Source organism: Lonchura striata, chromosome Z (assembly GCF_050655825.1).
Source record: "Lonchura striata isolate lonStrDom1 chromosome Z, ASM5065582v1, whole genome shotgun sequence".
Lineage (NCBI taxonomy): Eukaryota > Metazoa > Chordata > Aves > Passeriformes > Estrildidae > Lonchura > Lonchura striata.
This window is the reverse complement of record NC_140740.1, coordinates 46,132,387-46,160,353: the sequence shown is the minus strand read 5'-3', so window position 1 is coordinate 46,160,353 and position 27,967 is coordinate 46,132,387. Positions and strand designations below refer to the sequence as shown.

Here is a 27,967-nt window from a genome sequence, read left to right as displayed (position 1 = left end):
CACTTCAGGAAAAAAAAAGAAAAAAAAAACAAAAAAAAAAAAAAAAAAAAAAAAAAAAAAAAAAACAGTTATCAGGCATAAAGACTGTTTTTAGACATAGAAGCAACTGCTGAATAGCCAGCAATTACCAAATGAAAAAAATCAGTTGTCTTGCAGCAGGGACAGTGAGCCACAGCAAAGACTAAGACCATCAAAAAATGAAATTTTGATACACTATTTCTATTAATCCTTAACCCAGTATTTAAGTGAGACATTTCTTATTTTTTACTTCAACTTTACGCTTGCAAGACTGAATAAAAAGATGCAGGAAAAACTGAATGCCCCAGGACCCTTTTATTAGAAAAATTATCCAGAAAGATCAAGGTTGAATTTCTGAAAGCATTAGTTATGATAGCCTGAAAAGTAATGATTACTGATTTGAGGAAGCCACATTACATACAACAAACTGAACTTCACTGTTCCACAGCAACATCAGTTACACTCAAATGACACCCCATTTTCTAAAAAATAAGGACATTACGGGCAAATAACTTTTATGATACCAATCACCTGTATGACTTTATGCATCTCATATGCAGAAGACAGAAAAATATTGTCTTTTCTTCATCTGCTTTCTGAACTAAGTTTGTCCAATTAAGGAGAGAAATTCATGCCTGAGCAAAAATGAAGCACAATTCAATGTTGTATTAAAAGTTTCACTTACAATTCAAATTCTCATGTGACTTCTATAGGAAGATGCTACAGATCTAGAGCCCATCTCAGCAAACACCAGAGCAGTTCAGCTTTGAAGGGGAATTTGTTGGGGAAGAAAAATGTGTTATTCTGCCATGAAGGAACAGGGAACAGTCAGAGACTGATTTTTAGTTTAATCAGAGAACAGGCAAACATGGCATCAGGAGGCAACTATGCAAGAAGGAAGCCAAAGTACTTCATTCCTAATAAGAAACTCAGAAGCTGAACAGATTAGTCTGTATGGACTGTCTAGGCTAGGACATTAGTCAGCAGCAATAGTAGGATTTATCCTATTGAAAAGACAAGGATGCTAAATTTCACTTACCATGAGAGTCGGATCCCAACTTCTTAGAAGCCATCTAGAACCTGAAAAACATTTTAAAACATCTTGAACAACTTTGTATATGTAGAACAGGGTGAGTCTATGCAGTTCCAGTGTCTTATCTCTAGGTTATGGAACACATTGCAGACACCTGATGTGCCTGTTCCCAAGATAGATAAACAAACATGTTTTAGCCTTGAAACTAATTGAGCAGACAAATAACTTAGAACAGGGTCTGTCAATTGAAGCAGTAATATAAAGAAAAAAAGAAAGCCCCAACCAAAACAGCAAACAGCCAAGACACAACCAGGGTGAACAGGAAGACAGAGTTACAGATCACAGCACACAGAGGCCACTCTGTCTCAGCCTCATTAAGCACTCCCTGCCTCCCTTGGCATTAAGAATAGCTCTTCCTACTGGAAATACCACACTGATCCTCTTCAGTTTAATCCCTGCTGCTCTAAAAAAAGGATACTACTGTACTGGGTACACAGCCAGCTAGCCAGCATGGCACTCATCTAGACACACTGGGCAATGCATAAAACAGGTGTAAAATAAATGGTACCATGAGAAAGATATGTTGGATAAACACAAGAAATCTATGAAAACAGGCCCCATCAACTGCCCACAGCATTTAGCAGCAACTTTTAAAATATGGATGCGACTCCTATATGGCCAAGATGTAAACACAGCTGGCTAGCCAGCTTTTAACAGAGAGTAGGTCTGGCTCACCAAAAGAGATGTTCAAGATAGATTAGCTGTCAGCTACAATTCTGCTCCAGGATGCTTATAGTATACTCAATAACATGGGGGTTTTGCTAGATTAGAAGTACATTACAAGGTACTACAGCATAACTGCTAGAGTAATTGAATTTTTAAGTGCTCCTTGTAACATTATGTGTGACAGAGACTCAGAGATACCCTTTGTCTCTGAAGTTCTCCATCTCAGACTGAAATGCCCAACAGCTGTTCTTCAAAACCATTGAGACCTCTGGTACATCCCCACAGGCAGCAGAGCCTGTTACAACAACATGGGACAGATCTAATATTCATGCCCATTATTCCTCCTGTCAAGGGCTCTTTTGCTCACTGTTTCCATTGCAGATTCCAACTGCAAACATTACATATTAAAGGAAGGTGAGGATTAAACAGTTTACCTATTTCCTCCTTGCTGCTGCTGACAGGACTGGGGACAAGAAGAGCCAGTTTCAAGTGCTCTAGGACAGACCCCTTTTACAGTGCAAAGATCCCTTTCAACATTATGTTGAAATCAACAAGTGAACCATCCCCAGCTAAAGGGGAACCTACACAATAGCCAAAGCTGTAGAAGATCACTCACGTGCAACCATACTTTGTGAAACACAGTGGGCAGATGCTGGGCCATGGGGAAGTAAGTCACGCAGGGCAAGTCCAGGTGCATGCTGCACATAAAAACTGTGCATCATCCTGCCCAATGTCTGTCAGGTTCTTTTCAGAACTCACCAACCTCTCTCAGCAGTGCTATTATGTCTGAAACTATTCCACTAAGCCAGAAACTGGCACCTTGTTCTCAGAAACAAACAAAACATTAAGGCCTCAAAAACAGAAAGAAAAGAAGGTGAAACAGTTGCCAAGCCTGCCATCCAAGGAAGGATGTCAAGGGCAAAGCCACCAGACTACCCAGCAGAGCTGCATATCAACCACTGGAGCTGAACAAGCCTTACCGGTCCCAGTGCCCAGACTGCAGACAACAGCACATGAAATAGCTGCACTTTCAGACCCAGGTCTCACTGCCAGGCAAGTTGTTGTGTTGGTAGTTCCTCTGTGTGAGAGTAGCAATTAGGTCAAATACTGGATTTGTTTTTAGTAAAAAAGCCAGGTGACACATAATTCATACAGCCCTCACACCCTCAACCAGTCCCCTGTTTGTCACTGAAGACTGCGTGGCACTGTGCAAGCACTGCCCACTCTCCACTTAACCTGGGCAAGACCTCCACACACTTCATTTAATTTCTCAAAGTTCTTTTTTCTAGTTACTACCTCAGACTAAAAAGGAATTCCTTTTTTTTTAGAGGATTCCAAAAACTTCTGATTAGAGAAAGTAACCTCCTCACTTTGCCAACTTCAATTGATAAGGGTGTTTGCTCAAGGCAGCACCAGTTACTATCAGTTACTGCTCCAGGGACACAAATGGTAATGCATATAAATCCCAACAAGACAAAACTGCACATCCCACTTCCAAGAAAGCTGCAGATAGACTGCAGTAGCCTATGACGCCACAACTGCATCAAGTCTCAGTGCCACCCCACATAAGATATATTTACCTTGCTTTTGCTGACAATCTGATAGTAAAATCCTAATGCTGACCAGGTGTCTGCATTAACTTCAAGATGCAGTGAGAAAAATAATTCCTCTGCCATATGCAACAGCTTAATTAACCACAGAACTAGCCAAGGCACATCAGCAGCAAGCTAGTCATTAAATGGATCATTTCAAGAGCCAGTCACTTTAGATTCACAAAGCATTTGAGTTTATATCACACAGGTCTTGCTGATGCACTGTGAGTGTGCACTTATAAAGACAACATTACTTCAGAAGCCATTTGTCAGCAAACAAAACTGTTAAGCACTATGCACAGTAACACAAGAACAGGCTGCCAGCCACATTTCATCACCCTCTTCCCAAAGAAGGTTTAATTAAAATAATGTCTTATGACTAATCAGATTTGACAGGCTAGTCAGGGACCACTGTTATAAGCATATTGCTGTTGTTCTGTTGTCAAGATGGGAAAAATGTTTTTGTATCCAGTTAGGTGGTTACTCATTTGTTGTTATTATTCTAGGCATTATCTGAAAATTAATTACAATGTGCAGTAAACCACATTGGACTGCTTCCAAAGCTTTACTCCAAATCAGATGATGGACAAGTGTAGCTCTACCACTACTTGCTTTGGTCTCCAGTACAAGATGCTGAAGGGCAATGGTGGTAACATCACATGGTAGAATGGATTTTGGCCTGATACCTTACTGCACATTGTAAACTGACAGAGGACAAAAAAACTTATTCAACACCTTTCCTGCTCTAGGGGAAATAGTTAGTTCCATAGTACTAGAAGATGCTCTTACAGCCACTTACAAGCTCTCTTCTGTAAATGTAAACCTCACCAGCTTCACTCCCTCATTCTTGGTTCTGGACAAATGGAGAAGGTCAGGGCTGCAAGTACCTCAAAATTATAAAGAACTGAAGCAACCTGATGTGAACTCTTCTCTACCCATCTGTATAATTTTTTATGTAGTAACACTGAGGCAGCAGGTCAGGATTCATAAAACCAGACAGGCAGAGTAACACAGCATAGCAAGAGCCCAGGATGAGGGCAGAGGATCTCAGAGCAATCATGACAGAAAGGGAGGGGGAACAGGAAACAACCCACAACAACAAACAACTACACAAAGATTCAGAAACAGAACTGGCAAGGTAAAACTGATGACAGCAACAATAGGCACAGAGAGGTGACAAGCTGGAATGGCTTGAAGAGACAGAGGTGACCAAGCCAATTCACTGGGCACGTCATCACTTAAACCTGAATGGCATTTAGTTGTGCTGCCAGACAAGGAGTACACTGCAAGAAGGCAATGCCAAATAGAGAGTCTCATGAACAGAAGATAACAAAAAAGTTATTACAAAGAGCAACTCATGAAGAGCTTCTGGGAAGTTGGGGTGGTTTTTTGCCATTATTTCAATGTTTCTTCTACTTTCTCTTGAGTTTATATCTTCATTCTTTTTCTTCTGAAAGAGCTCTGACTAGACAAGTTGGAAGTATCCTCCCACTAATGATACCTGTAATTGCTTTATTCATGATAACTTAAACCAGTTTAACTATTTGGCAATAAGAACTGGATTCGTGCTGCTATATTCCTGAGTTTGGGGTGCAAACAAACCATGTGTATTCTCTGAAGTAATTTCCATCTAAAATTCAGATAAACGAAAAATTAATAACTTATGGGTGAAAGAAAACTTGAGAATGCTTCAAGTTATCAACCATAATCAAATCAGCACATCTATGATTTTCAGAGAAAGAGACCTGATCTTACAATTTCCATTGCACCTGCTAATATACATTGTGTAGTCTACACACTACTAAGGATGCACCATTCAGCCAGAAAACTACAAAAACAAAAGGCTGAAAAAGTTAAAAAAACCCTTCCTGCCTATGTTACATTAATGAACTACTGATTTTAGAGTAAATAAAAAAATAAAAATTACTTTGTTTCAAGAGATTGATTTCTAATGATAACAGGTGTTCAAAATTTAGGCAGTGCTTTCAGTTTTTACTGTACCTACTTGTTTCAGTGCAAGGGCTATAACCAACATCAGGACTCTATATATAGCTTCAAACAGCAAAAATAGAAGTCAACGGTGCCTGTTGCTAAGACAAACAAAAGCTCTCATCAAAGCTTCCTATCTATGTAAGTGTTCAACCACTGCAATTCAGCTCAGATTTCTTATGACCCCTCTCAGCAAAAAGCTGCTCAGTTCACTACAGTACAAAACAGATTCCATGCTTTTACTGCAGTATCCAAATACATCACCCCAAAATCTGCAGCAATCACTTCTGCTTTGTACCTCTAAGAGTTCTGCAAACAAGAGCACACGGAGGTACTCCCCTCGCAATAACAGATAAGCCCTGGTAACAGCTCTCTGGATAAAGCTTTACAATCATATGTGATGTAGTGCAACTGCATGCCCGCAACACTCCCCTGTGGCTCCTCCACCAAAAAAAAAACCAAACAAATCAAGCAAAACAGTGAATAAAAAAACAAACCAAAAACTAAAGCAAAGAAACCCCAAGATCCCCAAACCAAAAACTCACAAAAAGAAAAAAGAAAAATCATCTCTTTCACCAGTCTTAACAGAAAAGTAACTTCTAAATTGATCTATAGTAATTCCTCTTAAGTGCCACCACAGCCCAGGAGATAAAGCAAATTAAATTTCTTGGTCAATTTTAAGATTGAGAAAAACAAACCAAACCCTCCTTGAAGGCAACACTCTTATAAAGTTGTTATCCAACTGTCAAGGGGCACCAGTTAAAACAAATCTAAAGATATCTTCATGTTATGGAATACAAATACAAGTGATCATCATGCTACATTTAACCATTCAAAGTAGGGCTCACACAGACAAGAGGGGGCTTGAGGGAGGAAAGTGTGAGGTATCCCTGCTGCATCACATGGATCAACAGCCCAAACAGCTGTGATGAGACACCTAAATCTGAAGAGCAGCCTACATCAAACATGCAGTTTGTTATTACTAGTGCAATGATTGAGGGGCAGAAGGACAGGAACAAATAAAATGGCACTTTCTAAAGCATTTCTCAAAGGCATGAGTAGGAAGGAAAGGAAGAAAACACCCTAAAGAACAGAACTGTGCAGATCACATTACTGATTATAAGCCAACACTAGTGATGGTCACAACATTCATTATGGAGTTTTTCATGGGATGTTCAATTGCATCTTCCTAGCAGTGATAAACATCAGGAGACGTTGATTCTTCAAATTGTGTCACTGCTTAACGTGACATAGTGGGTAATCAGGATCTCTCTACTGGCAGCTTCCACATGCTCTCAGAGAGGCATGGCATCTCTCTGCCATTCCATGTGGATTCATGGCACTGACATTAGACATCTGCAGTTCCAGTTACCTCATGTCATGTTCCACTTTCTTCATTAGACATTGGACTTGTTACAAGCATGTACCATTTAGCTGGTTAAGGATTTAAGGTTCTTAACTGGTAACAAACAGCTCCATTCCTCTTTTAAGATCCTGACTATGTGTTTGAAACATAAGGTAATTCACCATACACTTCACCCAGAAATCAGGGACAACCATACAATGTCTGTGAAAATGAAGCATACTAATATACCAATTTTTTAGTCACTTTGTTACTTACCGGCCATGCAGGTTTCCAACACAGTTGATACACCACATAAACCTCTAGAAACACAAGTTTCACAGGCAACAGCACAAGGAAACAGACAAGTACTTACAGGCAGCCCTGTGTGATCAAAGTAGATCAGGGCATGGTTTTCCTCTGGCCAGACACTGACAGGCCAAACAACAGTGTAGAAAATGCACCTATTATAATGCATCTATCACATTTAACTTTGGCAACAAATGGGTAGTCTTTTTAAAATGGACTCGTTCCATAAAACTCAATCCTATCACAAGAGAAAACCATCTGCAACAAATATCAAAGGCTGGACTGATTTCCAGACTCCAGAAACTTGGGCATAGTGCAGGTTCTGTTCATCCAAGAGCAGATGTGGACTTCAGAGTGCAGTTTAGTGATTTTTACCCAAATTATTTAAAGATCATGTAAACAAAACAGCTGAGAGAAAAGAGATGTGTTTTCTTCTTTTATCTTCTTTACTTCAAGGTCAGCTTCACTAATCTAAAAACTGCAATATCACCAAAAAAAAAAAAAAAAAGTAAACTAGAAATACAGGACTAACTTTCCCTCCTTAAACACAAAAGAAGCAAGACAGAAATTCAAGAGATAAAAATATAAATGTGGCATGCAACTCCTACAGTCTAAGAAAAAAGTGAAAAAGATGACCCAGGACTCATACCAGCAAAAAGGGCTGCAATAATCTCAATGAAGTAATGAAACAAGTCCTAAATTTGATGAGCAGAGCAACTGTTTTTAACTGCTATTTTCCTATATCTAAAGTTTGGATAGCAAATATCCTGCCAGTTTTGAGAGTTTGAAACTGTCAGATGGTAAGCATCTGGTAACAATCAACAAATATAGCTACTCCAGCTTAATTACCATAAGATTTCATACTACTACCACAGAGTCAATTTTTTTCTAAGAAATCTTAGTACTAGCCAGAACCATGAATTTGCATTAACTTTCCTCGTTAATCATAGCACTTTAGAAGAAAGCTAATATTTCAATACAACCCTTCTTGAGAGAGACTGCTGATTGCTAGTTTCAGTAACAAAATAGCCCACTTACTCTCTCTCTTCTTTTGTTAACATGCATGGAAGAGCAGTGGAATATCCTGTACATTTAGAATGTATGCCTGCAACCCAGAATATCATAAACTAATTAAAATGCTGCTCTATTTGTTGCAGTGGTACTTCAATGTGTAACAAGCTGATTCTGAAGTATTTGAGTATTATAAATATTTCAGACTTGTCCCAGTTATGAATGAGAGCTAGACAGACACTCTCAAAATTCACAATAGAATAAAACAGCTTTTAATCCATTAATTACAACATACCATTTTTAATTCAAAAATAAGAGAATCTCTGCAGTTTCAAGCTTTTTGTTCTTAGAGTCTTTAACTGAGGGCAGTAACAGGCAGCTGATCTGGTATTACTTAGAAATAAATTCAACTCTGTTCACCATACCAGGACCTTCCAGCCATACTCCAAACACCAACACAAAAACTCAAATTATTTTGGTATATAAAGTAATTTGTATTAATTAATTTTCAATATTTATTTATTAACCATAATATAATTAATTTCAGTATATAACAACAATTAAATGGCTATGTAAAAAAAATCTATCCAAAGAAAGCCATAAGGTTGTAATCTTTTCCCTGTAAAAGCTCAGAAAAGAAATTATAACATTTGTTGATAATTATGGTTTTGGTTATAAATTTGGTGAAATATTAACCCTTATAGAATTGATTTAAGGAAGCAGACAGAAAAAAAAACCTATCAATAAATCAAGATGGCCAAATTTTTTAAATGGAAAAATAAAATCTGCCAGCAGGTCAAACACCACTTGCAATTCCATGTATTGGATCTCAGCCAAAATATGCGCCTCTTACAATGTACAAGAATAATGAGAACAGTGTTATACTACTATAGATACATCAATTTTTCTTTTATACTTGGATCACATGTACTGCCCACTCTTACCACACATTTAACATTTTCCAGGCAAAATGCAGCCTGGTACTGATGGAAAAAATAACCTGTTATGTTAACTATTCCACCTCCAAACAACCCTGCCTGTCCTGCAGCAAGCAGGCTCAAACATTGATATTCAGCATGGAAACCACTGTTTCAGACCCTGATTGCACACTCAGCTGAAGCAGTTTCAGCACATCAGGCCAACAGCCTTTTCCCATTCCTGAAAGGATCTCTCTCATCATGTGGTTAAAACTGTTAACTATTCCTGCCATCTGATGGCCCTGCCTACTGACACATCTCACTTCCCTCAACTAAGAGCCACATTCTAAGAATATAAATTCCCTGCAAACTCACTTGATTCAATCATGGAACATTTTGGGTTGGAAGGGACATTCAAAGACCATCTAGTCCATACACTCTGTACAGGCAAAGCTATCTCTGCTCAAAGCCCCATCCAGCCTGTCCTGGAACAGCTCCAGTGTGAGAACCCCGGCCTTATTCTGGGTTCCCATGTGGTGGTGAAATTCTTCCTCCAACCCATGCTTCTAAAGAAAAACTCCACAGGCTTTTGCTGTTTGGTCTCAAGGCAGTTTATTGTGAGCTATCTAAAAGATTGTCTTCTCGGGCTGCGGCTGTTTGGTCAGCAGCCTGGGCAGAGGCACACACACACCCTGACATCCTCTCTATCTGCTGTTTTCTTCTTCTTTCCTCCCGCCCAGGGCTGCTGCTATCTTTTATATGATGTATTACGTATTACATGTTTATAGTTTTCCCTTAATACTTACTACCTATATTACAAAGTGCTTTTCTACTCTAAACCAATATGTGAGTGTCAACATCACCAAGAACATGGAGGCAAAGTAAAAGAAGGAGGAAGAACAGGATCAGCCCACTTTCCTCTATCTTAGAACTTCCGACCCCCATGTACAAAGTGAAAACCCCCCTGTACATGTGCTAAAACCCCCCTGTACAATACTAAAAGAATTTTCCCTCTACTTTGTAACTACTTTTACTATACTATCTAACCCTTTGTGACTGCTTGTTCCACCTGCAAAATTGGTAACTCATTCCATGGCTCAAACTCAAAATCACAGCTGTTTCCAGCTGCCTGCTGGGGTCTAGAATGCCTCTGACCAAGGCCTGGAACCTCTAAAAATGTCTGAGAGACATTTTGAGTTCCGACACTGCAGGGATGAGCTATCCACAGATTTCCAGGGCAACCTGTTAAGTTCATCGCCACCTTCATTTTGTCCTTATGTTCAATCTCAATCTTCCTGCTTTTCAGTTTCATGTTTCAGTGTTGCCATTTTCCAGGAAACACCCCAATTCACCATAAATTAATCTTTCTCCAAATACTCACTTTGAGATACATGGAAGGAAAAGTCCTAAACACTTCATACTCCTGAAGCAACTAAGAGCTGGTCATAGGACGCCTGGAAAAGTGTGGTCTCCAAAACATTAATTTGTGAAGTGACAGTATAAGCTCATAGCATCTTAATTCTCACTGATTTTCAAGACATACCTCATGAGACTTGGTTTGCCTTTGCCTTGACAGTGCTATTGTGAGAAACCAAATTGCATCCGAGATGCCACAAGTGTGACATTTTTCACAGGCTTATTTGTCTTTTTCTGGGGTTTATGCATTTCTCCAACACATCATCACTGGTCCTTTCTTAGCTTTCAATGCCAACTCATTCTGTCCTTAATTCATGTGTCAGTCTTGTTTAGCCAACAGGCATCTGTCTTCATCTAACCAATCTTATCAAGATTGAGACAAGAAAATAAGCATTGACAGAAGCACACATCTGAAAATATGCCAGGTTTTGCAGCACTGAAGGATGAAACTAAAAGACCAGGAAGAAAACAAACTCTTATCACTGTTCATGAATACTCACTTCAGCTACTGTCATATGTTCATTGAGCTGAGGCCTCATCAGGGACATACTCCTTACCTAACCAACTCAACACAACAAAGGAGTCAAAGTGAAATTCAAAAAATGTATCAAGCAAGTGAAAAGATGGCCCCATTGCATTAATGCCTAAAAACCAATCTCATTTCATTTCTAGGCATAGTATAAGTCAATCCTGCTTTCAAGTCTTCCCACTCAGCCCAAACAAGACTGAATGACAGCATTAAAAAGATGAGCTAGATGGGAAATACTATGGGTAGACAGCACCAAATTAAATTTCACTACCAGAAGTCATGTTTTCAAATGAAAAAAATTCACCAGTTTTTAATTAACAAGGAACTGTTGCATAAGAACAGGAAACTGATTTAAAATTAAGAGTAATTTCTTAATTATTTCTTGCAATGGCTTGTAAACTTTGGAGAGGCTGGAACTGGTATAAAGATGTTCTGCCCTTTAAAAATACATAGTAACAGAAGCATCATTATGAGCTATCAAAAAAATAATCTGTATATGAAAACAGCAGCAGATACTTGAACAGCTCAGCAAACTGGCAGTACCCACATGGAGTATACTCCTGAAACAATTTGGAACACAGGAAGGTAAGTTGCCTTGAGCAAGTATAGTCTAGTATAGAAACATAAAAATTTACCTCTGAACACTGAAGTGAAACTAAGATTGCCCTCAGCTATAGTGGATCTATTACAAAACAAGAGCATGATAAATAAAAGAGCTGCTTGTTGTGTTTTATATTAGTAAACTTCATGAGCCCACACTACCTGAGGGCAGCATACTCAGTCCTGAGCGCAAACATCTTCCTTACAATCTCTTAATTTTGTAGTTCTCAAATAGCAAATGCCTCTCTATTAGGGGCTGCTTAAATTGAAATATGGTTCAGCCTGTAATCCAATACAGACTGAAAAATTGAGGAATGGAAGCCAGAAGCAAGAAGGAAAAATCAAGGACTGCACATCTGTTAAACAAGGTTTACTCTGTGTGTGCAACTGCTACAGCTGAGGTTACTAGCAGTGAAGATACATAAACATGCAGACAGCCCCCATCCTACCAAAAGGAAAGCAGAGCAATGACTCAATCCTTGAGATTGTACTTTTCAAGGATGCTCCACAGCTGCTACACTCAACATACTGCTTCAGAAAGCTTTTCTGTACCACAGGTGTCATTCCTCCTTCCCTGCCACATTCACACAAGGTGCCTGGTAGATCCCCACACTTCATAAAATAATCTCCTCATCCAGCTACCTTAATTGCAACTGTTTCCATTTAAAATGAGCTTTAAGATTTAAATTTCCTCACTTAAAACAAACTGAAGGAGAGTGCTTTCCCCTGTGTAAGACAAGAAGTCTGCCCTCCCAGCACTGCATCCCTACTTGCAAACCCTGCCAATGTTTGGGCAGGTAAGTTTAAGGAGTAGTGTAAAAGTCTGCACTTTGAGAGCGAACTTTCTATCACAAATACAGGGAGCAAAATCCAAAGACTTGCAAGGTAGTAAGAGAGACAGACCGGCACACGCATAGAATTACAAGCCTCCCAACAGTAAGAGTATATGGATACTGAACTTCCAGTGCTCAAGTGGATCAGAAAATAGAAAAGAAACCAAAGACAAGGAAAGACACTGCTTTCAGATGAAATCTACATACCTACAGGATATTTATAATGCCAAGAATTACACACTTCTAATTCACTTTCTTTCCCCTGAGGGCAAAGAAGTTTCCATTATACCCTCAGCACCACACAGCTCTTATATGAGACTCCAGAATACCTGTCAAGGCACTTAACCAGCAGTGAAACTGTCCTGGTTTTGCAGGTATGAGGAATACAGTACAAAGCTGAAGCAGTTTGCCCAGTCATCCAGCTCAGCCAGCAGCAAAGTCAGACCACAATCTGTATTTTCCAAATTCCAAACCCACAGCTAACCCAGGAATCTCACTGCAGTCTCTCTCAAATTTACAACAGTATCTGTTCTCTACTAAATTACTCCTATTCAGTCCTTTTCATCTCACTATAAAAGCCCAAGGATGCACTTCAGATTTGAATATGAAATTTGGTGTAGTCCAAACTTTATTTTTAAGTTATTACTTCCAGTTAATTTAAGTCTGTAATTTTGTTACATACTATATAGCCTGTCTCAGCAGTACAAACTTTTTCCCCGCACATCACAATATTCTTCAGCAGATACAGTAATGAATTCAAGTTCTAGAACACTTACAGCAATGAATAACTACATAGAAATTGCTAATTTTAAGTGCAATGCATCAGAGATGCATTAACTTCATCTTCTCAGGACATTTTGACAGATCTGACTCAGCTTCAGCAATCTAGCCTTATTTATTTTATAACTAGACCAGAGTAGGTTGCTGGATGAAGCTGCCCCATGACCATGAAAGTCATCCCACAGATTCTCCTCTCCAAACATTAAAGCCAGGCAAGAACACAGGACAGCTGACAGCACAAAGATCTCTCCCAGTGGACCGTCAAAATAACCATCGCACAGCAGTAGGATAGCTTCTGTTTAAGAAGCAAAGTGGCAATACTGTGGCCTGACCATTCCTCCTCTGAGCTATCATATTTTCTACTGTCACCTGAGAATCAGTCCCAGCCTGCCCCTCTCATAACCCATATGTCTGATTCAATCCAGCTTACTTTAGGAAATTAATCCAGTGCTGCCTAATGACAGAACATGAGTCCCACATTCAGATTCCTGCAGGAACATCAAATTACAGGACAAATTTGCTTTGAATGAAGACTGGCATAAAATGGATACACAGGTTCTCTCCCAGCATGAAAGTGAGAAATCCTTTCCATTACTTGGTAGAACCGATTTATCCAGAGTACAGCCAGATCCCCTGCACTAAACATGGTTACATTTCAAGTGTTCATCGCCAATATTATAATACATACAGAACATCCCCAGAGAGAGGAAATCTTTCAGAACTGCACAAAAACTGCATATGCAATATGGGAGCTCAGTATGAACAGGGTGACATTACTGCATCACGAAAACAGTGGTCATTTTGCCAACAGAGTTCCCAGAGTCCACCTCCAACTTCAAAGGCAGCTCAGACCATATCACCATTCATGCCAAAACCAAGTTCTTCACCTTTGCCTTCCTTCATTTATTTTTCATCTTATGGATGGAACTGGCTTCTTTAAGGTACATTTACTAAGCCTTTTCCAATTGAAGACCTTCATATAGATAAGATTACACACTATAACAGCATTACTTTGATATTCAAGCTTGAATGCGATAGCTCTCCCTTCACATACAAGTTCAGAAATATTCAACAGTGTTAGTTAAAAAGAAACAAGCCATCTTACTGTCTTTTCTTGGATTTTCTTTGCAAAAGAGACATTAAATTACTAAGCACTTACTTCCAGGTAAGTTCCCTCCCACAAGCAAGAATGAGGCCTATACACACAGGTACTTTTTTTTTTCCTCCTCTTCTTAATAAGGAATATAAAGGTACTTGCTGGAAACAGTTTTTTTGTATACTGTTACAAACACAGCAGGCAAAATGAAACTCAACAATCCTTTGCCTGTTTTCTAACAAGAGTCAGACTGTCAACACTGCTTGTAGTGACATAATACTTAATTAAAAGATTAAGAACACATTCTTTTCTTGGAGGCTATGCAGCATAAAGCTTTTCTGGCCTTTTTCATCAAACACAGTTTTATTCCAGATGATTAATAGTGATTTTATTCAAGATTACCTTCCCTGCTACATGTGCCTTCTATATTTCTATGTCAAATTATGCCACAGTACTATGCAAGGACAACACATTATGGTATTAGTAATTAGGGTGGAACCCAGAGTGACTTTGCTGTATCACAGAGGGAAACACTTAAAAGTTTAAACAACTACTTCGGAGAGTGTTAATAAACTAGGAATCTAGCTTTATTTTAGCACTCACAATTGATGAGGTGTACCAAATTGAACACACAAATGCTTCCCTGTGTCTGAATTAGGCACAGGGTTGAAAACATGACACAGCACACTGGTAACAGGCACACCTTTGAAACACACCTTCCCAAAACCAGGGAATAAATCTCATCTGTCATTTCAGTCACGGCTTCCTCTGCTGCGTAGCCTAGAGATGACAAATGGTGCAAGCACAAACATATATGTAAGGAAGGGGGTAAAAAAGAAATCTTTCACATAATCTAGTAGATTGTTACCAGAACTGCTGAGCTCCAGTAACACAGGCCAGACAAAAGCTCACAGCTCTTTACTACTATTTTCCCCTATACCAAAGCTAAATAAAATACATTAATTGTATTCATATGCAGATCATCCTCCAGATTAAGCACTGACTACATCTTGGATAGGACTCCCTTTCTTCTGATTTAAAATGTTTCTCTCGTGTAAGAGTTTCTGACACAAAATGCAGCTGAGATAATACAAACTCAGTCAGCTACAAACTATAATACTACTAATGCAGCATGGTGCTTTGAACCAATGTGTTTTCCTTCTAGAAGGAAAGATTTAAGTCTAAATTAGAGCAATAACATTGTGTTCCCCTTTTGATATAATTCTGTATATTCTGTTTCAAGTACATTGCAAGCTTTAGAGATTCTGGAAAGACCTTGTAGCTTTCAAAAATTAAAAAAAATACAAACCAAACCAAACCTGAGCCTTCTGTCCTTTAAAAGTTTTCATCCACAGGAAAGATAGCATTTCTTAACTTTTAAGAAAAAAAGTGTTTGCACAAAAGGATTTTGAATAAATCTAGACATTTGAGAGACGGAAAGCCCCCATTGCTCAGGTTCTGATGGAGATCTCAGCACAAGACTACACTGACTGCAAGAGGTCATTAGGGACACAGAACATGAGCTTATTCAAACCAAGTCAGAGGGTCAAAGCATTAAGCAATGCACTTGCATACCAGAGAGGATTACCTACCTAAGTAGTTAACACACAACTGTGAGCACAACTGTATCGATCAACTGCACTAATCCCAAGGATCGATTGCAGAGTGGTATGTGCTGCGAAACCAGTTATCAGCATAAGCATACAAAATGCAGGGATGAGAAACCAATCTTTGATGCATCCTAGAACAAACAAGAACACTATTTATAAGTTGTAAACAACCCTTCTTTGCCTTTCCTTCAAAGAACTGTTTTCACAAACAGCTTCAGAGCTTTCCAATTATGGCTTCACTAGATTTTCCTTACACTGACATTGATCTGAATGGCACTGATCAATTTTAAATACAGAATCATGCCTTTAGGTAGAGATCCTTGTAAAATGACAGCTGAAACTCTGGGATTCATGACAGAAGAGACTGGGAGTGATTATGCTACACAAAACACCAGAGAATGTTGGAAAGAAGTTCTATGTAATAAAGAAAACTAAATTTCTTGCAGATCAATTTATCAAAATATTCAACCCAGCACCAACTGTAAAATACGGAAACATACTGCTCTTAAAAACTCATGATACAAAGACTGGATATGGACAACAACGATTATAAGTGAACTAAATGAAATTATCAATCCTTAGAGTTTGTGAACGCAACAGGAAACCATAAGATTACACAAATTAAAAAGGAGGATGAGTAAGGCGACACCTTTTGTGTCATTACAGCACTTCCACCACCACCACCAACCAAAACAGCACTGGCTGTCACAGTGTGACAGATGAGGCTGGATTGGTCTAGAAACCTGACTCCATTCTGTCAGTTACAGGTTTTTGTCTCGAGGATAACAAAACATCATGTGAATACTGGAGATGGAGCTTTTCCATGTGTTTTGATGAATTTTCACCATAATGATTTTTCAATCCATCATCATAAACTATACAGGAAATCTCCCGGCTGACCAGTATACTCTTTCAATACTCTGAAAATGTATGTACTCTTCATTAAAGAAAAACTAACACATTGAGTCACATACATTAAATCTGACAGTTTTTTGGTTTTCTCTTTTAAGTTTCACATCCGTTTGTTTCAGCTCACACTTGAATAGCACTTTAGTAGCAGCAACTTCTTCCCTGACTCCTTTGTGTCACAGGGCATGCATGCAAAGGGGAAAAAAAGAAAAAAGTAGATATCAAATGCAGGCCAAGTACAGGTGGTGAGGCAAGGAAAGGGACATCACTTTGAGGTTTTTTTCTGAGACTAAACCTACAAACTTGCAAAAGCTGATTAAAAATGACATACTTTTTTGTTTCCCTGCCCTTAGAATTAAGGTTTTTGCCTAAAAGTTTTAAGCCACCCAGTGGCAACGGTAATGTTAAGAACCACTGGCACTTCTGAATTGCAGTTCTGTGTGTACAGGAAACTGAAGTCATTGAGCAGCAGCTCTTCGTGGTGCTGTAACCCAACACCACCCCGCACACACCTCAAAACGCTCCTCGTGCTGTACCACAGGCAGCACCTCAGCCCACCCTACTGCCTGTGCTTGCTGCAGTTTTTCCCCATGGAGAAAAGGGAAGGAGGCCAAAATAGGTTTTCCTCACTCTTGCCTGAAAAATGCTAGGAATCCAGCCATTGCAGGACTGACTGCACAGGGGCAGAAGGTCCCATACTCCAAGGCTGACAAGAGAAGGTCATGGAGAGGTCTGACTAACTGCAGCACTTCCTCTTTTTCCTCAACACCCTGGATCACAGCTGGAGTAGAAATAAGATCCCCCCTCACCAAGCTCCCACATGGGACTCCTCCTAGTCCCTTAACAGGCTGGGGGATGCAGCAAGCCTTCCATCAGCAGCACAGCCACTGAAGTTACATCATGAAGCACAACCCAGCTGCCCCTTAGTTTGGCAACACTCCCTTGCCAAAGTGAGTCATGTAGGAATTCAAAGTGCTTAAATCCAATAGGAATACATTTTACTGGGTCCAAGATGGCAGCTAAATTAGTTCCACAGCCAAGTGCCAGAGTCCATCTGCTTATCTCCACTCTCATGAGAAAACATCAGTGTTGTAACATTTCTATATGACAAGGTTTTTTTCACTTGTTTGACTTTTTTATTGACTGGGGAATAAAATCACTTAATAAGGCAGATATTAAATTCCATCTATTGTCATTTCTTTTACTAATTAAAAAAAAACCACCAGAATAAACCTAACCTTCCCTTTGTACAATAAATTCTGAGCTATCAAAACACAGGAAGACAGCTCTTGAATTATTCTAACTAAAAATAAATAAATGCACTGAATGTCTTACTTCTAGTAAGCACTGGGCTAAAGGGATCACAAAGCAACATCAGGAAATTGAAACAACTAAACTGAAATATTCTTACAATAATGTATAAATCCCTGGGATGTTTGCATCTCAAACGCCAAGAAGAACGTAGTCAAAAACAAAACAGCTAACTAGAAAATATCGCGAAATTGGTGATAAGCATAAAAAGAGAAGTGTAGGGCTACAACCCACTAAACAAACATTACTGGATCTTTAGCTTACAAGGAGATGCAGACAAAGAGTGAATACTCCGTGATTTAGCAGAACGCACAAGTAGTCACAAGGGAAGTAGTAGTCATAGGGAAGATGAGTACCGCGATTTGCACAGCACAAGACAGAAAAATGAACTAGTTACCAGGAGGCAGACTCAATACACACCATACACTCAAAGAACATCAGATGTTTGTTTTGGTTCTTCACGAATTTGGTTACTGCGAGGAAGCACTTCCGAACATCACGGACACCAGCGGCTTACTCGGATTTCAACAGCCACCACGCAAACTCATCAAGGGCAAATTCATCAGGGGTTACGAGGCAGAAAGACACTCCCGTAACTCCGGCGGTCCCGGAAACTGCTGGAAAGCAGGAGGCTGTGGGACAGGAGCGTCATCTCGCCTTGCTCCGCGCGTCCAGCCAGGGCCGAGCGCCGGCCCCTCACAGCGACTCCCCAGCGCGGGAGCGGAGCGTCCCTGTCCCCGGAGAAGAAGAAGGGGCGCGGTCCGTCCTGAACTGGCCCCGCCCGGTACCAGCGGCCCCCACCCGTACCTGCGGAGTCCCAGCCACGCTGCCCCACGCAGTACCTGCATCCCCCCAGCCTAGCCCAGTACCTGCGGCCTTCGGCCCCGCTGTCCCGCGGTCACCGCCCGCCGTCTCTACTGGCCCCGCACGGCGCCGCCGGACCCGGGCGACGCCATCTTGTCTGGGCCCCGCCGGCGGGATGGCGTCACGATGTGACGTCTCGTGCGCCCACCGGGCCAATCGGGAGCGGAGGGCGGTGACGTCACCGCAACAGGAGGGGCGGGGCGAAAGCAGAGCCACGCCTCTCCCGGGGGCGGGGGCGTCGGTGTGTCCGTGTGTCCGTGTGTCCGTGTGTCGGTGTGTCGGTGTGTCGGTGTGTCGGTGTGTCCGTGTGTCGGTGTGTCGGTGTGTCCGTGTGTCCGTGTGTCGGTGTGTCCGTGTGTCCGTGTGTCGGTGTGTCCGTGTGTCGGTGTGTCCGTGTGTCCGTGTGTCCGTGTGTCGGTGTGTCGGTGTGTCCGTGTGTCCGTGTGTCCGTGTGTCGGTGTGTCCGTGTGTCCGTGTGTCGGTGTGTCCGTGTGTCGGTGTGTCCGTGTGTCCATGTCTCCGTGTGTCGGCGTGTCGGTGTGTCCGTGTGTCCGTGTGTCGGTGTGTCGGTGTGTCCGTGTGTCCGTGTGTCCGTGTGTCGATGTCTCCGTGTGTCGGCGTGTCCGTGTGTCGGTGTGTCCGTGTGTCCATGTCTCCGTGTGTCGGCGTGTCGGTGTGTCCGTGTGTCCGTGTGTCTGTGTGTCGGTGTGTCCGTGTGTCCGTGTGTCTGTGTGTCGGTGTGTCCGTGTGTCCGTGTGTCCGTGTGTCGGTGTGTCGGTGTGTCCGTGTGTCCGTGTGTCCGTGTGTCGATGTCTCCGTGTGTCGGCGTGTCCGTGTGTCGGTGTGTCCGTGTGTCCATGTCTCCGTGTGTCGGCGTGTCGGTGTGTCCGTGTGTCCGTGTGTCCGTGTGTCCGTGTGTCGGTGTGTCAGTGTGTCGGTGTGCCGGTGCGTCGGTGTGTCCATCGTGTCCCAATCTGTGTCACCGACCTTTGCCAGCCTCTGATGCTCTCCCTGTCCCGTCCCTGCTCCTGTTCCATCCCCCTACCAGTCGCTGTCCGTGTTGCATCCCTCACTCTGCCCTGTTCCATCACTGTCCCTGTCCCTGTCCCTGCCCGTGTCCTGTCCCCTCCCTGCTCCTGTTGCTGCTCCTGCCCCTATCCTTTTACCTGTCCCGTTCCCTGTGCCATCTGTGTCCTTGCCCGTGTCTCTGTCACTGTCCCTTTAGCTACTCCAGTCCCTGCTCTGTTCCCAGCTCCTGCCCTGCCCAGAAGCTGCTCCAGCGCCTCCTGCCCCTCTCCCAGCTGTGCATCGTGCCAGGGCTCCCCAAGGGGCTGGATGGAGGTGGGACGCAGAGAGACCCTTTCCTCCCACAACCTTCAGCCCCTTCTCTCAGCAGCCACGGCTGCATCACTCTCCCGGGGGTCTCAGGGGACATCCCCAATGGGTTTTCAGCCTTTTGAGCAGTACTTGGAAATTGAGAGGTTTTGTCCAAAATGGGTGTGGTAGTTGTGTATGTGAGGGTGGATATGGTGAGAGGAATTAATCATGGTAAATCATGACCAAAACCGACTAAACTGGAATTACTGCTTGTATCCTCAGAGGAAACTGGAAAGCCTGAGAGGTTCTTTTATAGTTTCTTTTTCAGTTTGACTTTTCACAGCACCCTTGTCTTTGGGGTTGGTTGGATGAAAACACAGAATAAAGGTCATAAAACCAGTGAAGTATCAGGAAAATGTGTACTGATTCGATGTGACTTGCACCATCAGATATCAGGTGGTCAGAAGCTGACTTTTTCTTAAGGCCACTATGCATATCAAATGTTTTCCTTGTTTCTTTACTCAGGAATACCGCTGGCAAGTAGTGATTTCTGGGTTTGGATCATATGAAGCTTTGCCTCTGAAATCACAGAAAAAAGAGTGTATGAGCCATGTGGACATCATTGTCCTTCCACATGGATCTCAAAGGGGTGTAATGAAATGCAAATATAGTGTTATGTCTTTAATTCCCCAGCAGTTAGTGATTTCCCAGGCAGAATATATGGGAAAATGTGGAAAATTCAGGACTCCTGGACAACTAACCAATATGATTAAACAGAAGCTGTTTATTGTTTACATTGCACACATATTTCTAGATTCTACAAACTACTATATACATGCTTCTTGACTGGTGACTTTGTGTTGTTCACTCATTTTCTGCCTGCACTTCTCAGTGTATGTGATTGGTTATAGTCCAGGTGTTTCACAGTCCTCTGTTATCTAGGTATTGTGGTCTTGGTTTCTCAGCCTCTTCTTTCTTAATTTAGTGCAATTTCTGTTTCAGTAGCCTTGTTGAATTCCTGAGGCTTTGATAACAACTGTAGGAGCAGGCTGGCTGGCGCACACTGTGGCCTAGCCCTTGCAAATACAATGCAACAGCAAAATGACTGGGGGTAAAATTAGAGAAAACCAGGGAGTTGCATTCACATTCTAACAGAAGTTAGTACAGAAAACAGAGAGTGAAGCACAGTTACAACTCCCTGGATGGGATGTGGTCAGCGTGCCCAACTTCCCCCACACAATCCATGTTAAAGGGGACTGAAGGGAGGGGTGGAGCAGAGTGGAGACACCAGGGCCAGGCTCTGTTGAAATCCTGGCAAGAGGGGGAACTCAATGGTGCAGATAAACTGTATAGCAGCTGAAAAACAAGGGGAAAAAGGAGATGCTTTGCTGCTGAACCAGCTACAGTGGCGAGATCACAAATGCCCACCTCCATCCCAGAGGCTGCCTCAGGTGTGCACTGACATTACCCACCTCCAAGGTACAACCATCCCACACTGGACAGGGTGCATGACTAGAGTTACTCTAGTAAAAATAGAGTAACTAGTGCAAAAATAGTATAAAAGTAAGTTAAAGATGGGGAGAAGTTAGGGACTGTTCCAGTGTAACTTCTGGGATCAACTGGCTGATCAGGCTGAATCTGTCAGAACTGTACTCTATGTATGTTGATTGTTTATCTCAATTGCTCTGAATACGTTTTTGCAGCCAGATCCTATCAGCAGCAATCTTTGCACCTTAACCTGTCACAGTTTTCTGTTACATTAATAAAGGATAACTGTTCTGTAAACTGTTCTTCAAGGTGTGAGTCCTTCCAAGAGCATTAACAGTGGATAAAATACTTGAGTGTGCAGCCCTGGGAGAGGGTCTCTCTAATGCTTTTGGTGTGCATTTCTGAATCTTTCCTGAGGTGCCAAGAGACTAGCTAAAGGTGTAGAAACCCTCAAAGGGGTTTCTGTGTTTCCATGTGAACCACCTTCTGATCCAGTGGACTATTCAGTGAGAAGTTGGACATTAGGAAGAACTTCTTCACAGAATGGGCGATTAGACTTTGGGAATGAGCTGCACAGGGAGGTGAAGGAGTGACCTAAAGGAGATCTTTAGGGAAAGAGTGGACATGGCATTCAGTGCCATGGTCTGGTTGACAGGATGGTCTTCACTCATAGGTTGAACTGGGTGAGCTTGGAGGTCTTTTCCAACCTAATTTATTCTCTGGAACTCTGACAGACTGGTCGGGGACAAGTGTCTCGGCTTTCCAGGGGCGCTGACAGTCTCATCAAGCACGAAAGTTTTGGGAAAATCTCCGTTTCCTGGGAGGGATTCCCGAGACCCCACTTTGTACTGAGCCCGCCCCACCGCTAGGGGACGCCACACCCTCTCCACGCTGGCTCCGCTGCCATGGCAACGGCAGAGGGGGCGCGGCCCGTTTGCGGCCTGGTCGCTAGGCAACAGGGCACCCGGGCGGGGCGGAACAGCCGCCGCAAAGCTGAGATTCGACTGTCGTAAAAAGAGGAAAAAACCTGACACCCCGTGGTGTTGCAAAATGCCGTGAGGCGCGGCCGGCGGGGCCTGAGGGACAGAGCTTGGGCCCGGTCCCGCTCCATATGCCCCGAACCGCCCCGTCCCGCTCCATGAGGGGCCTCTCCTCGTCCACATCCTCCTCATCCTTCTACTATGGCCCGGAAAACAGTTAGCAGGAAGCGGAAAGCGGCGGCGGCTGCCGCCGCGGGGACTGGGGGACTCCAGGGGGAGCAGGTAAGGGATGAGTTGGGGGACAGGGGAGAAGCGCTGGTTCCCGGTGGTGGGAACGGGGAGAAGCGCTGGTTCCCGGGACCGGCGGACGTGCTGGTCCCCGGGAGGAAGGGGGGCGACCCTGTCCGGGGGATGAGGAAGGAAGGTGTCCTGATGTATTGGGGGTCCTGGGGAGGGGCAGCCACGGTCCTGGTGGTAACCAGGAATGTGGAGCCCCCGGTCTCGGTATCAGCTGGGGAGGGACAGCCCCGGTCCTGGTGTCACCTCAAGAGGGGCAGCCCCCAAGTGCCAGGGTCACCGGGGAGGAGGAACTCCCAAGTGCCAGGGTCACCGGCGCAGAGGAGCCCCTGGTCCCGGGCCAGCCGCGTTGTGCCCGCGCCCGGGGCTCGCGGTGCCCCGTTGTGCGGCCGTTCGCCGCTCGCTGCCGCGAGGCGAAGATGGCTGGGTGGCTCTGGCCCGGCTGGAGGAGGCCGAGTGCCGCGGTCGGTGTCAGGGAGCCGCCTGGGTGCCTCCCCTCCGCCTGCCAAGCTGAGGGCGAGGGCTGTCTGCGCTGCCTCTCTCCCGGTCCAAGCGCTCCGCTTCTTCCCGTGAGCGTTTGGCGTACCAACGGTGCCGAACTGTCATGGACTGTCGTTGTATTATCGCCGTGTTACTCCTTTAGCAGATATTTATGTTTAATTTCACGCTGCTAAAGTCTCTATCAGCATTCCCGAGTTAATTTCCATACGCGGTGTTCCATGGGTGGTTTGCAAGGCTTCAGGGTTTTGCCGGGAATATCGCTGAATATGAACGGGTGGTGTCTTAAAGTTTGGTTTAGTTTATCCAGTGCCTAACTTTATTATCCACAGTACGGGTGGGATCACTCTGTTCACAAAAGGAAAAGACTCCCGCCGGTGAAAAGGTCTCTAGTATACTACGTGAAAGGGAGAGAGGTCCGGATGCAGAATGAGTCCAGCTACCACCGCTTGTTGCATGGATACGCAGCCCAGCAGCTCCCCACCCTCCTGAAGGAGAGAGAATTTCACCTCGGAACACTCAATAAAGTGTTTGCCTCCCAGTGGCTAAATCACCGACAAGTGGTGTGCGGGACAAAATGCAACACGGTGAGTGCCACCTCTCGCTGTTTCCCTGTCCTTTGTTAATTATTCCACCTCCACCCTTAAACTATGCTTATCGTAATCAAAGTGTGTGGATGGCCAGGGAAAACATTAGGAATTAGGAGTGGAGTCAAAATCGCGCCCAATTGACTTTGAATGAGAGCAATGCTTAAGGACGATCTGTTCACATCTGAATATGAGGCAACCCAGGAAGTGTCTGTGTGATCTTACACAGCGATTTACACCTGGTTTCAGGACGAAGAGCAACAGTGGGATTGGTTCTTCCCTTTTGTCTTGCAGATGAGAAACTAACAGACAGATATTAGCATCTGTAATGGTTGCTGTCAGTGCCTGGCCAAACTTGCTGCTAAAATTCCTTTTTTCTGTTATGCTCAGTCTTACATAGTTTGGTTTTACATATGGTTCTGTGCTGATGGCTTTTAAAATTTGTTCTAAAACTGTGGTCAAACTCTTAGATATTTGTCAGAGCATCCAGAGATGTTCTGAGTTAAAAAAAAAAAAAAATTCAGATCGTCAGTGTTGCTTGTTGACTTTATTATTCTTCACTCTAAAACTGTTTCCAGTGTTTGAATAGTTTCTCTGGTTTATGTCTTGACATGCTTTTACAAAAACTTGAGAACTCAGGTTCTTGAAGTGATGCTTTGAAACATTTCAGGGGAATATTAAAATGGTGTCCTGTGGGATTAGTAATTGTAGATCATATTTCATAGGTAATATTCACCACCAGAGTTAGTAGCCCAAGTTCATTGGCTGAGGTTTCAATTTCATGCAAGGAGTTCTGATTGAATTAGTGAAAAAGGGTTAGAAGGAATGAATGCATAGATGTAGCAGTTCTTAAATCTCAGAGCGTATCAATTGCTGCAATTGCTTCTTTGCCTCAAGATCTTTCTGTGCCAAAGTCATGCTCAGTGGTCAGACCAGCAAGGGTCAATGGGCTGTTTTTTTCCTGTCTGATGAAATATTCTAAATATTATTATTCACAGTTGCACAGGGTGAGGATTTTATGCAGTAGCTCTTAAGAAGCAGGGCGTAACTGTATAAACAAAGCAATTATTTAACAGCAGTAAGCTCAAAATAGAATCTGTCTGCCTACTTTCTCCACATATGTTCATCTCCTCAGCCAGTCAGCAGCCAGCACTGTTTGTGGTTGTAGAGCTGCTTATGGGAGATGAACTCCTGCTGAAACACAAGCTCCCAGAAATCTTGCTTACTCTAGCGAGATGACTGTGTGTTTTATAGAGTGGCAACGATTTTGCTGTGTACTGTAACTTTTGTAGGTTGGGCGCATTTGCAGCAAAGATAAATGGGCAAGTGGGTGTTAACGCAACCTTGCAGAAAATTGTTTGGAACAAACAATCATGAAGCTGAGGAGGGATTCACTAGTATTGTTGTTACCTTTGCACAAGCTGCAGCCAAAGGTGTTAGTCCACAGCCAGACTTAACGTTAGAGACAGACCTCTGTCATTGAGCAAAATAGAGTGATTGCAAAAAAAGTCCCTGCAGCATTGTGAAAGATCATATATGAACTATGATCTTATGATCTATTATGATGTAATAGCTGTACCTTGTTTGCTTTGTGCTCACATTTGAACCAGTAAAGTGTTAAACTCTATACTCTAATTATGAGATTTTTCTCTCTTATATCCTGAGTGAGTGATCTATTAAAGAAAAATGCCTTTGCTGATTATCTATATGCTGAAATTGTGGTATCCAAGTTGGGAGTAAATTGAAAACACCTTGGTTGACTTCAATGAGGTTTCCTCCATTGGAGTTGTCCTTAATTAAATTCAAGAGAAAAATATAAACTATAGCAGTTATTTTAAACAGGGTTTGACTGTGGCACTGAGTGCTTTTAGCATTTAATTTATAAATTACCCATCACCTTGCAGTGCCAGGACGATTCACTGTTCTTAAGGACAAAACAAAAATACACTCTTGTCATAGAGGAGGAAGTTTGGGTTTTGTCACTTGGCAGTACTAGTTACTACAAAAACACTGAAGAGAATATGGAGTTCTCTGTCAATTACTCTTTTTTTGATGAAGATTATAATTTGCTCAATATTGTGGAGTAACTTTTTATCCTTACAACTGTTCCAGGATGTGAAATAACGTTATTCTTCTCCAGTGGATTATGGTGCTCATAGTTGAGCAGCTGTAAATCAAATTTTTCAGATATTTGTGTTCTGTAAAGGTATGTCCTTTTTCTGGTAGATTTAGAATTATGGGAACTATTGCAAGCATTCAAGCACCTAAAATTTCAAATTAAACTACCCAGACTTTTCACCTGGGCTTTGCAGAGCTGGGATTCCGGTTTGCAAGAATTTCCTTGACCTTGCATGCAATGGCCTCCTGTATGTTTTTCCAGTTCAAATGAATAATCAGGGAACTTCTGAGGGGTGCAGGCATTTAGGGTGTGTTCTGAAAAGTATCTGAATTACCAAAGACTGATGCTATGAAGATACATAGAAGAAAATGTCTCAGAAGAAGATACGGTCTGTAATCTGCGCTCTTCTGTTCAGGCTTCATAGAGAAACTCATGAGATTTAGGTAGGAGATAGGCTTATGGCAGACAAAAACATAGAACACAAGGTTCCTGCGTTTTGGGGTTTTTTTCCCTCTTTACTATTTCACGAAATTATGAAGAATAAAGTAGCATCTAAAAAGTAGTTTCAGTAATAGTTTTTCAGCTTCTTTTCCTCTCTTATTTACATGTACATATTCAAGATATAAACTTTTCTCTAATTGCAGAGTTAAAGATGAAAAACTATAAGAGCTGTATATACAAGAAGCTAATTAGTTTCCAGATGCTTGAGAATATATTTGCTTGGAATCTAGTTTGATTTTTTTTTCTTTTTCCAGTCAAGCCCTATAGATGTATTTGTATTTAAACTTTCTCAATGCTCTCCTGATTTCTCAGGCAGCTTTTCCAAAGCATGCATGGGTTGGTTTCTGAATGCTGGCTGAAACCTTTTCTCTCTTCAGCAGATTGCTGTGTTGCCTTAGCTGCCCTGCTGTAAATCACCAGCTCTCATTTCCTATTAGAGAACTTTAAACTTGTTTCAAGAGATCCTATGTCTGTTTCTGTGTCTCATACAGTTACAACCCAGTCTTGTCCTGTGATTGTGATGAGAGTACAATGGGAAGTTCCTCCTCTGTGAATGTGAACTGTCTGTGAGTTAAAGTGTCTTCCGGCTTTGCATATGTGAGGAAGCATCGAGGTGACAGCTCATTTCTGATCACATGTAGGAAATGAGAAATCTCCTCCAGTTTGTAGCTCTACTCAAAGTCCAGTGAACAATAACTGAAACTTAGTGTAAATAAACCTCTGATGCCTGTAGTTGGTATCTCCATTCACATATCTTTCAGTGGCTTGTGACCAAATAGCCAGGTGTTGGTTTCTTGTCTCAAAAGTATTTGCTTTTCTGTCAACTGCAGGTGATCAACTACTGCAGACTTGTGTCTGTCTGGTAGTTTCTGTTCCAGGTATGGTGTGACTTGTAAGGATGCCCTTTAGCAGACAATGTCTGTCACTTCTCCATGCTTTCTTTACCATCTGTCAGCATGTATTAATTGTCTCTCAACCCCCTGAAATTAAACACGGAGGGCCAAATGCAAATAAAAAGTTATAAATGTGATTTTGGTGCTACACAAATGCAGTAACATCAAAGTCTGTGACCATTAGCTGGTAGTGCTTCAGAGTTTCACAGAAAAGTGAAGTGCCTGATTTCAGGGCCTTGTCTGTGAAAATGTGAATTCAAAGTCAACCAACTTGCTGGCTGCTTTTACCTCTCCTCACTTCTCAGGTAGTTTCTTTATATTGTGGATTGTTTCGCTTTGGACCCTTTCAAGAAGGATGTGTAAGGCCATTATGCACTTGAGTTACCTCTACTGCATAACCTG

The 27,967-nt window shown here is 42.4% G+C and overlaps 3 protein-coding genes across 14 annotated transcripts in view; 2 read left to right on the top strand and 1 right to left on the bottom strand.

Annotated features, from left to right (window-relative positions):
• Positions 1-18,984, bottom strand: part of UBAP1 (ubiquitin associated protein 1) — a 32,390-nt gene extending 13,406 nt beyond the window's left edge. For 3 of the 11 annotated variants that reach the window (XM_021554600.4, XM_021554596.3, XM_021554599.3), the window contains exons 1-2: positions 18,891-18,984; positions 1,058-1,098 (exon numbers count right to left, since the gene is read on the bottom strand). In XM_021554600.4, the coding sequence (XP_021410275.1) occupies positions 1,058-1,091 (34 nt within the window). In that variant the 5' untranslated portion in view covers positions 1,092-1,098; positions 18,891-18,984. The other 8 variants (XM_085566184.1, XM_085566183.1, XM_085566185.1 and 5 more) reach the window with 8 other exon arrangements.
• Positions 18,985-19,017: 33 nt separating this feature from the next.
• Positions 19,018-20,459, top strand: LOC146763801 (uncharacterized; the record flags this gene model as incomplete). The annotated part of the gene is made up of 1 exon (XM_085568025.1): positions 19,018-20,459. A coding segment is annotated over one exon (1,374 nt), but the record flags the coding sequence as incomplete, so codon positions are not given.
• Positions 20,460-22,722: 2,263 nt separating this feature from the next.
• DCAF12 (DDB1 and CUL4 associated factor 12) overlaps positions 22,723-27,967 on the top strand; it is a 32,765-nt gene continuing 27,520 nt past the window's right edge. For both annotated transcript variants that reach the window (XM_021554564.3, XM_085566190.1), the window contains exons 1-2: positions 22,723-22,952; positions 23,798-24,052. In XM_021554564.3, coding sequence (XP_021410239.1) covers positions 22,872-22,952; positions 23,798-24,052 — 336 coding nt within the window. In that variant the 5' untranslated portion in view covers positions 22,723-22,871. The remainder of the gene's footprint in view (positions 22,953-23,797; positions 24,053-27,967) is intronic.